The sequence below is a fragment of the Vulpes lagopus genome, chromosome 21, assembly GCF_018345385.1.
Source record: "Vulpes lagopus strain Blue_001 chromosome 21, ASM1834538v1, whole genome shotgun sequence".
In the NCBI taxonomy this organism is placed as follows: domain Eukaryota; kingdom Metazoa; phylum Chordata; class Mammalia; order Carnivora; family Canidae; genus Vulpes; species Vulpes lagopus.
Window position 1 is genome coordinate 21,828,905 of NC_054844.1, and position 14,557 is coordinate 21,843,461.

The 14,557-nt window shown below is 35.7% G+C and overlaps 1 protein-coding gene across 22 annotated transcripts in view; it reads right to left on the bottom strand.

Moving 5' to 3' along the window:
* Positions 1 to 697: 697 nt before the first annotated feature.
* SOX5 (SRY-box transcription factor 5) overlaps positions 698 to 14,557 on the bottom strand; it is a 1,001,956-nt gene continuing 988,096 nt past the window's right edge. For all 22 annotated transcript variants that reach the window (XM_041735837.1, XM_041735832.1, XM_041735833.1 and 19 more), the window contains 3 exons: positions 13,059 to 13,232; positions 7,177 to 7,393; positions 698 to 5,666 (listed from right to left, as the gene is read on the bottom strand). In XM_041735837.1, coding sequence (XP_041591771.1) covers positions 5,363 to 5,666; positions 7,177 to 7,393; positions 13,059 to 13,232 — 695 coding nt within the window. In that variant the 3' untranslated portion in view covers positions 698 to 5,362. The remainder of the gene's footprint in view (positions 5,667 to 7,176; positions 7,394 to 13,058; positions 13,233 to 14,557) is intronic.

Consider the following 14,557-nt stretch of genomic DNA (forward strand, 5'->3'; position numbering starts at 1 on the left):
AACCAAGCAAGCAAGCAACCAACCAACCAACCAAGGAAACAAACAAAAGCCCCTAGAGGAACCTGTTACACATAGAACTATAAGGATAGAAAAACATTATATGGTGGAAAAGGTGAGCAAAAATCGTCATCGGAAGGAAAGGAGGCTTCTCGTTTTTCACATTTGTTTAAAAAGTTGAAGGTAGAATCCAGAGCTAATGTAAGAGTGTTGAACAATTTAGAAATGTCCATTATTCTAAATTAGATGCCAGCAAGGTGAAAATTACAGTTCCTTGTAATTTCAAAATCTGAAATTTACATTTTTTTTCTATACAAACAACAGGATAAAATATTAATTTCAAAATGTAGAAACCCTGCCCCAACGATAGCATCAAGCTTAGGAAAAGAATATTAAAAGTGCTTCAGGCTGTAGGATTTTAAAGTGTATGAGACTCAATGACATAGGAGAGCAGTATCTTTTGACATTATAGTGAGGCTAGATCCCTGTATGAAGAGATGCATTATAAAAAAGTCTGGTGGTCCTTCTTGCAATGTCCACCGCTAAGAATTAACTCCTTAGCTCTCAAAGTCAACTTCAGGAAGTGGGGTTATTTATATTGAAATCTAAATTATTTTCCATGCTTTTACTCTTTCCATAATAAAACTAAAGATTATACCTTCATAACAAGAATTGTGAAAAAGAAACACAGTATAATAGGTAAAGAACACATTTGCTGTTTTATTGGTGCCTTGCATGGCAGTAATACTGAAAAAAGAGAATGCAAAAACAAAAAACAAAAACAAACAAAAAACAGGTTGGTGGCAACCCACATCTTTTTTTTAAGAGTACATAAACTCCTGTTTTATTTTTATTGTGGCATGAATGGTAACATAAAACCAAAAACATGAAAATATACAACTTATATTACACTATGTGTTATGAACAAAATATAAATCTATAACTCTATGTTATATTTACATAATTATTTATTTTATTAAATTTCAAGTGAGATGGTAGGTTGCACATACTTTGTTTTAAGCTCCAGGCATTTGATTGTCTCTCTTCTACTTTTTTCCCATTTTTACTCATAAAATCCGAAATGTTAGAAGGACTAAGAGCTTTAGAGCCAGTGGAGCTGTATAAATACTGTTTTAGTGAACCAGTGACAGAAACACTGGGAAGGACAGGAATCAATCAGTAGAAAACTTAACACAACATCATCTTCAACTTGGGAAACTGATAGTTATAGGAAATTTTAAAATTAAATACTGTAAAAGCCTGTCTAAACAAAAACGTATGCCCTATAAGACAAAGAGATATCTGAACCACTTTAAGTGGGCTTCATAAATTTCCTTGCAGACCCCATAATTTTTATTTTACTATGAACTTGATAGACAAATATCATATAAACCTGTTTGTAAATATACAGTTGTTTATTACAATTCAATAATTTACCCATTAGGATGAATGAAGATGTAATTATTTTTTGATGTTTTAAATGTGTTATATGAGATTTCCTCTAGGAACAGTAACAACTTCTGGATTAAGAAAATATCTGAAATTGGGACCACAATATAGTTAAGGATAATTTTCTTTAAATGAATTAAGGGAAAAAGTCTACTCTGAAATCAAAGCTATGAAATAATTTCATCAAAGAAAACTCTTTTATATTTGTTCCTTATAAGAGGATTTGGTTTCAATAATAATTATGTTCTTTGGGAGGGATTTTATTCGTGGTGAACTCTTAAATGCAGATGCCAAATAAATGTTAACAATTGACTGAACTAATTTAGGTATAAATGTACTGAAGAATAGTTTTGTGTTGTATCCAATTGCAGTAACTAGCCAGATCATGGTAACTTGTAAATGAGCAACTTAACTTATTTTCTCCAGTGATGTTCTCTTAGATTCCTATTAAAACATGACTATTTTTGTAGGAACTGGTTACAATAGCCATAAAATGAGAGTTCAGGCAGGATTATTCCTCAGTACCGGGAGGGGTGCACGCGTGTGCACGAGAACGAGAGAAACAGAGAGAGAGAGAAAGAGAGAGATATGTGAACAGGGAGGTAGGAAAGGATACAGAAGGGAAATGTTATCTTCATTTCAGTTTGATCTTACTCTCATTTCCTCTCCCTTAGCTTTTTTGATCACCATGGGGCACGGAGAAAGAATACAAGGTTTTAGGATCCTTTACAAAAATGATAAACCAATCGAATGCCAAAAAGGCAATGTGTTAACACAGTAAGTTGCTATTCATAGCACCTTTTATCAAATGACTTCAGAGCACTTTAAACATCAATATGATTTTTTTGTTGTTGTTGTTTTCTTTTGGGGGAAAACTAAGGCAAAGAAATTGAATGAATTCCAGTGAATTCTGTATCAGAATGAGAGAACAGAACGCCAAGCTCTGGACTTCCTGTTTTCGTCCATGCGTGGTGTAGTGTCTCTGACATAAACCTAACTAAATAAAATTAACTTCTGAATTTCAGCAGTTAAAGGTCACCATTAACAATTTCGTTTTCCCCTTCAAATAAAACAAAATAAAGAACAAACAAAGAAGACCAAACAGAAGTGTTTTGTCAATTCACTGGTAAGTGTGTTAGAATTGGTTTCAGCCTGTGATTGCCCTCAGTGGCATCTACCTGGAGCTAAAACAAAGTATTCTCGTAGCCCAAAGTCATGAAATGAAAACAAAGCATTTTTATAACGTGGTGTAAAATAAGTATCCAGCAAACGTGAGAGGTGAACCCACATAAGTCAGAAAGAATTTGTTAACAAAGACAAAGAACAAATTTTTAAAAATCTGTTTTCACATTGTACATAGTAACGATATAAAACGAGTGTCTATTTTCTTTTCCTTATCCAGAGTGCTTAAAAACAACAAATAAAAACAAAAAAATTGGCTCTAGATGACTGTGGCAATTAAATAACTAAATGAGTGATGAGAGCATAAGTTAATTAAGATTGAACATGACCCTCCTATTCACTCCTTTGTATGAAACACCAGAACTTGACATTGTTGGGGCCAAATTTTTAAAAAGGAGAAAACTTATTAAAGGAGAAGTAAAATTGTGTGGGTGAATGTGTGTGTGTGGTGTGTGTGTGTGTGTGTGTGTATAAATATATATATATATATGAGTTGGAAGATGGAAATTTGTTTTAAATATCTAACAGCTTATTGGCTGTACTTCCAAATCAGAGGAGAATAAAATAGAGAGGGAGAAATAAATTATACATAACTTACTAATCTGGGAACAGCTGACCATTATTATTATTATTACTATTATTATTATTATTATTTTATCATCATCATCATTACAACACTAGCAAAAAGAGGCAGTTCAAATGAAAATACAGTCATCAAAAACAAACAGAAAACGAAACAAAATCTCTGACATGCAGGATATGATCAGCTCCTCCAAGCAAAACCCCAGAGCAAGTCTTTTGAGAGAGAGAAAAATAAAAAGGATTTTTTCTTATTTATATGTAAATATCAAACTTTTGGGTCAGGTTGGAGCGGTGGGATAGGCAAATGATGACTGGAGTGAAAACCATAGCACATCCAAGCTACTGGTTGGAGTATTTACTGTCTGATGCTTCAGTACAAATAATGGCAATTGACTTTAAATGATTTTGCATTTATTTGTACAAGCCCTTATAACTGCCTTGGCATTTGGCTGGCAAAACCTAAATAACCAGTTCTGTCACCATCACTTGTTGCTCTCTGCACATACTCTGTTGGAACCAAAAATTGGACTTCAGTGGATTCATCTTATGGCGAGGGAAGATTAGTGGTGAGGATCACTGGGTTCAGCCAGGCTCCATTTTGTCGGGCTGCCATGACTTTTAATCAAATCCTGCTTTTTATGGTATGGGATGCACGTGGCCCACAGTTATGAAATGCAAATGGCCTCCGCCTCATTTCATGGAGAGATGAAAAATACCTTATAAAATCATCAGTTCCATTTCCTGATCAGGAAAGGATGGAATGTTGAAGAAATAAGCTAATCCTGTGTTTCTGGAAAATGGCCAAATATATTCAAGGAAAACAATGATTGCTTTGCTCAAAGTTATCAATAGGAAAAACAAACAGAAATCATTAAATAGCAAACATTAGAGGAACCAACTGACCAGGAAGAAGGGACATCTGGGAACAGTTTGCTAGTAGCTTCCATGTATACATGCACACCTCTATTACACAGGGCCGCTTGATCCATCCAATAATCATATTAGAAATTTAAAAATATAATTTCTGAGCCCTATCTTGGTTGTCATTTGAAGTGCAAAGTCAAGGTCAAGGTTGCTTCCAGACCAGTCACTTAGGAGGATGTGGGATTTCATCCCCAGATGTGGGTTTAACTCACAATGGTTCAATGTTATTCCTATTAGTACCATAATCACACACATACATACACACAAAAATCCAAGATCAGAAAATATTTTTTCTCTAAATTTCTTATGTCTCTCTCTCTCTCTCTTTTCACCTGAGAACAGCACCTACAGTTTCCATTTAAAAAAAAAAAAAGTCAAATCTCACCAGCTGCTGGTATTTCAGGTTTTTCAAGGGATTGTCTAAGATATAACACTGTCCTAACTTAAGAAGGAACAGGAAAAAGGAAAGGAAAAAAAAAGAACTGGGTCAACACTTCAGTACAAATTTGGCACTTGCTCAAAGATGTAGTGTGGTGTGCAATAGGTAAAGAAAGTCCTCTACAGAAAATAATTGCTTATTTTGTGGTGGATAGCAAGGAAGTTAAAAACAGGCTCTTTTTCCCTCTTCCCCCCCATGCACAGACTTCCATCTTTAAAGTATAGAGATGGAGAAGGTGGAGAGAAGTAAAGAGAAATTCATCTTTCTTTTTTCTGTCAGGTGCATTAAAAAAAATAAAGGAAAGGAAAGAAAAAGAAAAAGGAAAAAAACCCAGAAACCCCAAAAAACAAAACAAAACTTATTTCTTTTTTAAAAATTGTAGCACAAAACAACAAAACACATTCACAAGCCACTTGTTGGCACTGTGTACCTGAGTGAGAATTTCTAGAACATTGTAGAACAAACAGCCATAAAGTTTATTAAAAAAAAAAAAGTTGACGGGTAAGACTTCAGTGCTTGGATGTAGCAGCTGAATTACTGGCATTATTTTACCCATAGCTTATTTCAATCTCTTGTTGTTGATATTGTTGTTTGCTTGTATTTTTTTTTTTTTCCTTTCCAAGCCTTTTGAGGCTGAGGTCTATTAGTCAGCTGATGTCCCAACTATTTAAGACTAACAGTTAAAGTAACAGTCAGTGTATGAGAAAGTTAATGTGCTTGGCCACTGGTAAGGATGAACCAGCTAGGGCTTCTTTAAGTCCTAAGGTCATAACAATCTTTTGACCCTTATCAGTTGGCTTGTCCTGCAATATGGTTTTCACTGTCACTCCCATAATCTACATCTGGATCATCCTCTTCCTCATCGAACTCATCATAAATTTCTCCATTGATGTCCTCAGCCTGTATCTCCTCTTTGATATGTGGTTCCTCTCCTTTCACACCGTAAGTGCTCTGGATAACAGGCATCCCAGGCTCCGGGCTGCTGGACACGCTTGAGTGCTCCGAGGGCAGGTGAGGGGAGGGCATTCCGGCCATGGCGATGGCTCCAGGGTACACAACACCAGCAGTGGCGATGGGGATCTGTGCTTGTTGCCTGCAGAGAGGAATTCCCCCCAAAAAAAGAACCGTGGGTGAGGGGAAACTTAGATGCAGGTTTTACTAGATAACGAACTTGCTCAGTTTGTCCAATTCTGTGATGTCAATACCTTACTTCTGTATAGCGCTTTACAGATCACAAGGCATTTATATGTGTTACCTTTTGGATTCTTAAAATAATGGTTTTAATACTATCCTATTTTATGGGAAAAAGAAACCCTGAGATGCAGAAAGCTTAAGCAGAATTTGACCCCAAGTTCATTTTTCCTCCACTGTAACACCCAGCATTTTAAGAAATAATTAAAGATAATGCAATTTTCATGGAAAACCCCTAAAATATTGATAGTCCTCAAAATAAAAACTTATTGCTCAGAACTGACCAGTATCACATTGTCCACCTGGTCCCTGCAGTAGTTGGGGGGATAGGAAGCAGGCCAGCCTCATGGGTGTACAGCTCTGCAGCTATACAAGGCCCTGGGCTTGGAACGACCCTATGCTTGGTTTAAAGTTCTGTTGCCGCAGTCTTAAAATCCTAAACTTTTTAACAGGAGCCCCACATTTTCACTGCACTAGGCTCTACAAATTATGTAGCTGGTCCTTGTGGGAAGGGATTAATAGATGACATTCAGTTATGCCTTCTTTCATTCATTCATATGTTTACTATTTCCTCAGTGTTGGGTTTCATGCTTAGCTTTGCGAAGAGTCAGGCACTGGGATATAAATCAGAGGCCACTGGACAGAGCAGGCAGGCTCTTTCCAGGGAGGACAGGGCAGACTTTAAAGGTTTTTTTCTAAGGTATCCTCTGGCCATTTTCAGAACAGTATTTTATTATTCTAAGCATCTCTCTGGAATCTTACTGACTTCTGTTCTAGATATGAACATCTTTATTTCTGTGCTTTCTGAGAAAATTCTGCAGAAGCCATGAAGTTGCAGGCAGCATAATAGGACACCATAGGCAGCCTTGCCATAGGAAGCAGGGTAAAACCTCCTGAGAGCTACATTCTTAATTCAGAAGAAAGCTCTCCCATTCACAACACCATTGTGCTCTAAATAGAGTCGCCACTACGAGATCTACAAAGGTCACGGTGTGCCTTGATAGCACCCAAGTCCCTCTATATTCAAAAGCAAACACTTCTGTTGAAATCATTTTTGTGTTGTATTATCTCAACAAAGATGTTGTGGAACTTGTCAATGTGAAGCCCTGGAAGTAATGAAAATCAACAAGGGAAAGAACCCACAATACTTCTCCGTTTTCAATAGTGAACTTCAGAACTATTTACTTTCAGATATTTTATTTTTAAGCCCGTTGTTAGGAAAGTTCATGCTAGAGCCATTGTTCTAGGCACTTGGAGTCACTTCGTATGGAGGTATTCCTTGTCAGGAGCACGTGGGGGACAGTCAGGATCTTTTTCAAAATGCTGCCTCGCAACCAAACAACTATGCTGCACATCCCATTACATATAGCAAGAAGCATTCTCTATGAAAAAAAAGACAGAAAGGCCCATACCCAACATTGAAGTATTGTCGCATTTCCTGCCGCCTGTTCCGCATGATTGCCTTGTATTCACCAATGCGCAGCTTTTTGCCATCCACGAGGCAGGTGCGCTTTGGCCTGGGCTTGTATTTGTAGTCGGGGTACTTCTCCAGGTGCTGCTTGCTGAGACGGGCTTGCTCTTCATAATATGGCTGTTTCTCTAGGTTTGTCATAGCTTTCCAGCGAGATCCTGGGAGAAAAAGAAGGTTGAGATACCAATTTGCACAGCTGCTCAGGTTCCTAAAAAGGTAGAACTGAGAACAAGAAAATCTAAAGTAAAAATGTTGGCCCAAACCCAGAAAGACATAAAAATATGATTGATTAGCAAACTACGACTCAAGAGATGAGATCCCATGAGAACAGAGGTGTTGGTGGCTGTGTCCGCAAGGAAACTGTGTATCCAAAGATACAAACACGGAGCAATCTATTTTTTTTTTTAATTTTTCTTGCTGGAATTAATAATTTAGCCAACTGAGTATATCATATATTTAAAAGCTCATGGATAACTTAAAGAATATACCTTTCATTTCCATGGTACATCATGATATAGTTCAACTGTGAACTAAAAAGCTATGCAAAAATTTATTACACATTTTCAATCTGTGGCTAATTATCTAGTTATGGAGTAGTTTTACATGGGGGCACATTACTTACTACAAGGGTTTCTAACATATGTTATATACAATTCTCCTCAAAATGTTTAAGTCTGCTTTTATGAATGATTGCATTTAAAAATTCATTTCATTAAAACTTTAATTACAAAAAAATATATATTAATGAACATGCACTCAGTAACTACTGTGTGCTCGATACTGTGCTAAAAACTTTATGTAAGTGTCTCATTTTTACCTTCCACTGTAATCCTGTAAGGTAGTTATTAACATTTATACCTACTTCTATAGATGAGAAAATTGAAGTTCAAATAGATGAAGTAACTTACCCAAGGTCACACAACTATTAAACTGCTAACCTGAGACTCAAACGAGGGTTCGATGTAATTGAAAGTATGCTACAATGTATGTTTTTACATACCTAGACCCACCTATCTCTGATCTAGCAGAGGTCAGAATTACAACAATAAGAATGTATGGGGTCAGATTTTTCTCTTAATAAAAAACTTTCAATAATATATAAAGATGTCATTTCTTGTGACATAGTATGCATTAATAATATCAATCCCAATTGATTTTCCCCTTCTTTTCATTTTTTACTTAGGTTTGAATTCAACTAGGATTGAAAAAAAATGTTCAAAGCTTAATTAAAAATATTTATGCTCATTCTCAATATAAATGTGATTTAAAGCTTTGATTCTATTACTGTGGCTATGTATAGTAGTAAAAGTAGTAGTGGTAATAATGTTTCTTAAGCATGTGAGGAGAATCTATTTTCAGATGAAGTGTGTTTATCAGTAAGTAATCAGCTCAACTCTGCTCAAATGCACAAAGACCAAAATAACTGGAATTGGGAGTTCCCTACCAAATGTGTTCTGGTACGGAAGTCTTTACTTGCCTTCCAAAGTTATCTAAGCAAGATCTTAAGGCTTTCGAATGGGTTCATTATTCAACCATAATTCTGTTATCTCGAACGCAAATAGCTTACTGATAAACAGTTCTTCCCTAAAAGTGCTGACAATTCCTCAACATGTACTGTTATACGTATTAAAGAAATATGGTAAATAAGGGACGATACTCTTCCCTTAGAATTCTTTCCTATTGGAACAGATGTTGCCTGGGTAGATATATCCATGGAGGTATTAACAAAAATGTATAAACAGATTTTTTTCCAATATAGACAGCCATTATAGTTTATTCTATTTACTACAGAAATCCAGATTATGGTTCAAATAATAGAGTTTATGTTTCCATTCCTTTCTCAAACTTGTGTTTAAATAGCCACATCCAATAATCTGTAGGTACAATCTCAAACTCTATATTGCCCAACATTATTCTCTAGAGGTACTGAAAACCATTATGTTATTCTCAGGGCAAATATAAATACAGGTAAAGCTATAATACTATTGAACTAGAATGAATTCTTTTTGGGAAGTTTCTTACAAGTATGTACAATAGGATTTTAAACCTCAGATCAGGGAGTGCCAAAGTGAGCTTACCAGAAATAATTTACTTAAGAATCAAAGCAATACACTGAAAGATGGACCTATAATGGTTGACTTTAAAATGTCCTAGCTTTATTATTAGACAGAACAAAGAAACTAGCATTCTCATTTAGAATAGGATTTGCTAGGGGTTCTTCTCTAAGTTTAAATGTTCTATAAGCTCAAAAAGAATACATTTCTCTATGGAGAGGGAATGTTTATGCCTCATCGTACCTGCCTCAGAATGTTATAACTCTTTTTAGATTTCCTACTATGTGCATCACGCTGTATTAATTATTGGATATGCAGTGGTGAATCATCATGTTCCTTATCTTCTTGAGGCTCATATTCCAGTGGAGAGGAAATACATTAAGCAGCTAATTCAAAAATTTATTATTTTAATTACAATTGCAGAAAGTACAGGAAGCTATAAGACCATGATAAGAAGTTGAGAACAATCTTTTGTGGGTCAGGAAGGCTTTGCTGTGACTCCTTTAGGAATCAGCCAGGAAGAGCCTTCTCTGGAGGAAGAACAGAATGGTCAAGTGGAAAGAGGGATTAGAGGAACTTAAAGAAAGTTGATCTGGCTGAAATGCATAGGAAAATATATATGTATATACACACATATATATGGTAAATAAAAGATATATATTTATATAAAGATAAAATAAAGATACATATATGATAAAAGATGTGTAAATTCTCAAATTGGCTCCTAAATCTAGAATGAACTGGTATCACAAAATATTTAGACATTTGATAATGTAATTTCCCTGGAAGTATCACTAAATCCTAAATTACATTTTAAAAGCTGGCCATCTCATGGTTATGTCTTTTTAAAATGGAGAATTAAGTAGCCTACGCACTGTCTGTAGTTGGCAAAATGGCTAACTCTTCTGTTTTATGACAGTGCAGAACAAATAGTGTTTTGATTTGGTGGCAAATGCAGTTTTCATTTTTTAAAGATTTTATTTATTTATTTGACAGAGGGGGAGAGAGAGGAGAGAGAGAACACAGCAGGGGGAGGGGCAGCAGGAGACAGAGAAGCCGGCTTCCCACTGAGCAAGGAGGAGCCGGAGGTGGAGCTCGATCCCAGGACCCTGGGATCATGACCTGAGCTGAAGGAACATGCTTTACAGACTGAGCCACCCAAGCGCCCCCAGTTTTCATTTTTTAGTAATGACTCTTGAATAGGGTCAACCAAAGGACAGGTTTGGTTTTGGTTTTAATGGCTTTGTAGGTACCACATCCAGTGTATATAGCTACGATGTGAACCCAGGGACACTCTGGATGTGCCTTCTAGGTCTCTCCAAAAGAGATGAAAACATCTACTTGATTTGGGCGTGGCTGGTTGCTTACCCTGGACCACATATAGGGAGTAAGCTCCCTGTGTATTTCAAAAGACTGGCCTTTTACAATGGAAAAATGCAGAAGGACATTTGGGTATTTCTCCTGATGATAAAGAGGAATATTTAATAAAAAAAAAAATCTGATATTCAAAATAAGAACAACAACAAAAAACAGTCTTGAGAGTACTCTTTTCCTTTCTAAATCTGGCAATACAATAAAAATGAAGTTTGAGCTGAGCAGCATTGTCATCTCCATGGGGTCTGTAATGAATTTGCACATTTTACTCCAACTACTGTATATCTAATCAGAAAAAGATGTCCCCCATCCCCTGATCTAGCGCCAAACAGTAAAAGGTGATTCCTTATGTTAACAATTTCAGCAGAATGGCTTATTAAAACCAGATTTTAGGGTATTATAAAATGCTTAGAAGCCCTTTAAAATGTCAACTAGGATCCCCAGAGACTACGTAAAATGTCAACCCAGCTCAAGCGCCGGTTTTAAGCAGAATGAATTAGCAGCATGCTGTCGGAGGCTGTTATCCAAAACAATCAGTAAAGAGGAAAACATCAAGCTTTCTTTGTACTTTAATATGAAATGGGCCAGTTAGAATGATCTTGTGGATATTTGAAGATCACTTATTTATTTGAAGCAATGACCAAATATTGAGGTCCCAAACCTCAGGTCCCACCTCAGTAGTTTTTTTCCTGCTGCATCTTCAATGAACACAATTCTATGGCAAAGTCTAAAATTAGGCAGCACTTTTTTTTCATGTAGTCCATTATGTTGTAATCATACGGTCATTCTAATATTCTTGTCTTCAACCCAGAAAGAAATTCTTGCAGTTAGTCACATGTCTCCTATAAAATCCTTTGCTGCATTTCCTAAAATATTTCATATCATCAAAACGGTTATTTCTCTTTTACTTAGGATAAAGTTTTAAGCAGTGATTATCACTTTTCCAGTATTTAGACAAAAGTACTGAATGATATAAAGACACTTTAAACAATCTTAGTATTTAGTTTTCTCATTTTGACATTTTGGGATTTCTAATTTTGTGATAATGGATACATTAAAATATGGAATATGCTTACATAAAATATTTTATTCTTTTCTAGACTTTTCCCAAATGGAACAGGTGTGAGATCTTTTTAAAAATGGGAAATTTCATATGGAAGGTAGGATATGGTCATAAAAAGGAAAAATAGATCAGAGATTTTAGAGATGTAAAAAATGTCCATTTCCTTTATCCGTAAATGTTCACATTTTCTAAGCTTCACATACTCTTCTTATTTTTTGTGATCATATTCATCTAAAGATCTCAAAATCATTTTAGATGAAAATTGAGACATAAATTTAAGTGGTTAATGGTCTTTATTTTCTTGGTTGTTTTGATCTCATTACAAATGTACACTGTGGACTGGGTGGCATCTATTTCCCCCAGAGTAATATGAGAATTTGAGAATATGGGAGCATAAAAACACATGTGTATGTTTAGTAACTACTTTTAGATGATCAGTTACTTAATGTAAAGGGATAAAAGAAACACCATACTTGCATTAAATACATGTAATTCCAAGTGCATTATGGATTCTAATAAAGCTTTAGTTAACTTAGAGAAATGTTACTTATTTGTTGAAGCCCAAATTTGGAGTTAGGTGTTCATATTCTATTTTTGTTGTTTAGCTCTTAGAAGTCAGAGAGTAAGTTAGGTCGCTTAGGTTATCCAGTAGCTGGCCATCACACCATCTGAAGATGAAGAAGATGAAGATGATGATGATGTCAAGTGAACAGCACAAAGGAAATGGAATTTTCCCTTCCTCTATCTGGGACATAAACTGGTATACAGTAGGCCTCTTTATAATCATTACCCTTACCTCTCACCCATCTTTTCTGTATGCTTCAGTGTCTATGTATGTAAGGCAAATAGTGAAGTATAAATTAAAAATTGCACCACATGCTACATCCTCTTGTGTCCTGACAATGTAAACTGATTTTCAATTCTAGTCCCGGAACAATCATCACCTATACCTCCATCCCTACCACGTGAAGAATACTGTAATCCAAAGGAAAAAATAAATATAGTCAATACCATTATCAAGTGGCTCACAGGAAAATAACTTTTTCTTAGTCTTAGCACAAAATATTTCTAGATTTTAAAGAAGAGAAAATATTACAAAAATTAGTATAGAGACACACATCTAAATTAGCTAAAAAAAAAAACTAGGCCTATTTCTCAACACACATAAAATATCTGTCATCAGAAGAAAAGCCTCAATTAATGGTGCTTATTTTTTAGATAAGCAGATCACATGAACTGCCTGGCCTCCAAAGCCAGTACCTTTCAACAGCTGCAGAAAGCAGAGCTGTACATTTATTCCATACATCACATAACCATCAGTATGTTTCTTACCCAATATCTTGCTGATGTTGGAGTTGTGCATGTCAGGAAAGGCTTGAAGGATTTTCCTTCGTTCATCTTTAGCCCACACCATGAAGGCATTCATTGGACGTTTTATGTGGGGTTCATTGCTACCACGCCCTCTGGATTCTCTATAAATTCTTGATTCTGAGACTCCAGCACTTCCTAAAAATAGGGAACATTGCTTTGTATGAGTGTTAAGACTTGGTAATTCTCTCCTTTGTATTGTTATTGAATATTTGTCTAGTGAAATATGTATTCAAGTCTGTTAAAATATAAATATAAAAAAAGTACATCTGATAAGAATACTTTTGGTTCTTGAGACAGAATGCTTGTTTATGAAGTTTTTGTGATAAGCCCTATAGTGGCAATTGTCATATCTGCATTTTTAATCCATTTCTAATATATTTTTCCTTTTATTCAATGTATTATGGACTGTGTCACCATCAATTTTTAAGAGGACACAAGAAACTCGAATATGTAATCTGTGATGCAAATTGGAAAGAGAATAGTTGGGGCATACCAATAGGCATTCTGGTACCATAGAAATATTAAATAGATGAAGGATTTCATAAAATTGTGAAATGCTAATCTGTTTGGCATGATGGATGACCACAGGTAAGGATATATCTCTGCTACCTAAAGACAGCTAGAACAGTAGCCATGACCATTTTCTTTCCTGAGGTAACATAAACAAAAATGCTGCTGAATAAAAATTTGAGGTTAAAATGCAATATAGAAATTCTTCTGTAATGTGTTTGGCTTTTCCTGGCAATTTTGTGCTAATAAATGCATGAACTATGCTGACACATTAATGATAGCCTACTCCTCAGAAGGTATCTAAAAATGGTAGGGGGAAAAAAAAAAGAACAGTTACACTACTATGGTTTTCTAAGAAGTTCACAGCCTCATATTTAGGGGAAACAAATAATATATTTATTTCCCTGAATTTTCTCCCTAATGTCTAAAGTTATGCAAAGGGACCCACTGTAAGTTCCATTCTGGTCTGCAAGACTCATGATGATAAAACATGAACAAGAGCCACAGTGGAACCCTTGGGAGCTGCCTTCGCCCCTCTAGGCTTCATGTGGCTTTGCGAAGTTTCACCAGAGTAAACAGCTTCCAGAGATACCTGAGTTTAGGCAAAGAAGACCAAGAGGAGCAGCAAGAAACACAGAACTGCGATACTAAGTTTTCCAGGGGTGTCATAAGGAAATATGGAAGAGATGTATTATTGTGGTAGCATATAAAATTTTGAAACAATTTGGGATTTCTAGAGGTTGTATCATTAATAAAAGCGCTGCTTTTTCTTTCTTCCCTCATATCTCTCTTCCTGTCTTTTCTCAATTAGAAGGAATGGGAATCAACCAAAATAACCCGGACCTAAAGACCTCTAGAGCAGCAAACAAGAACACAGCATACCTGTTGGTGGAGTTTCACATTCTTTCTCATTCATAGTATGCTCTTTGGTCTGATGAAGATTAGAAAAT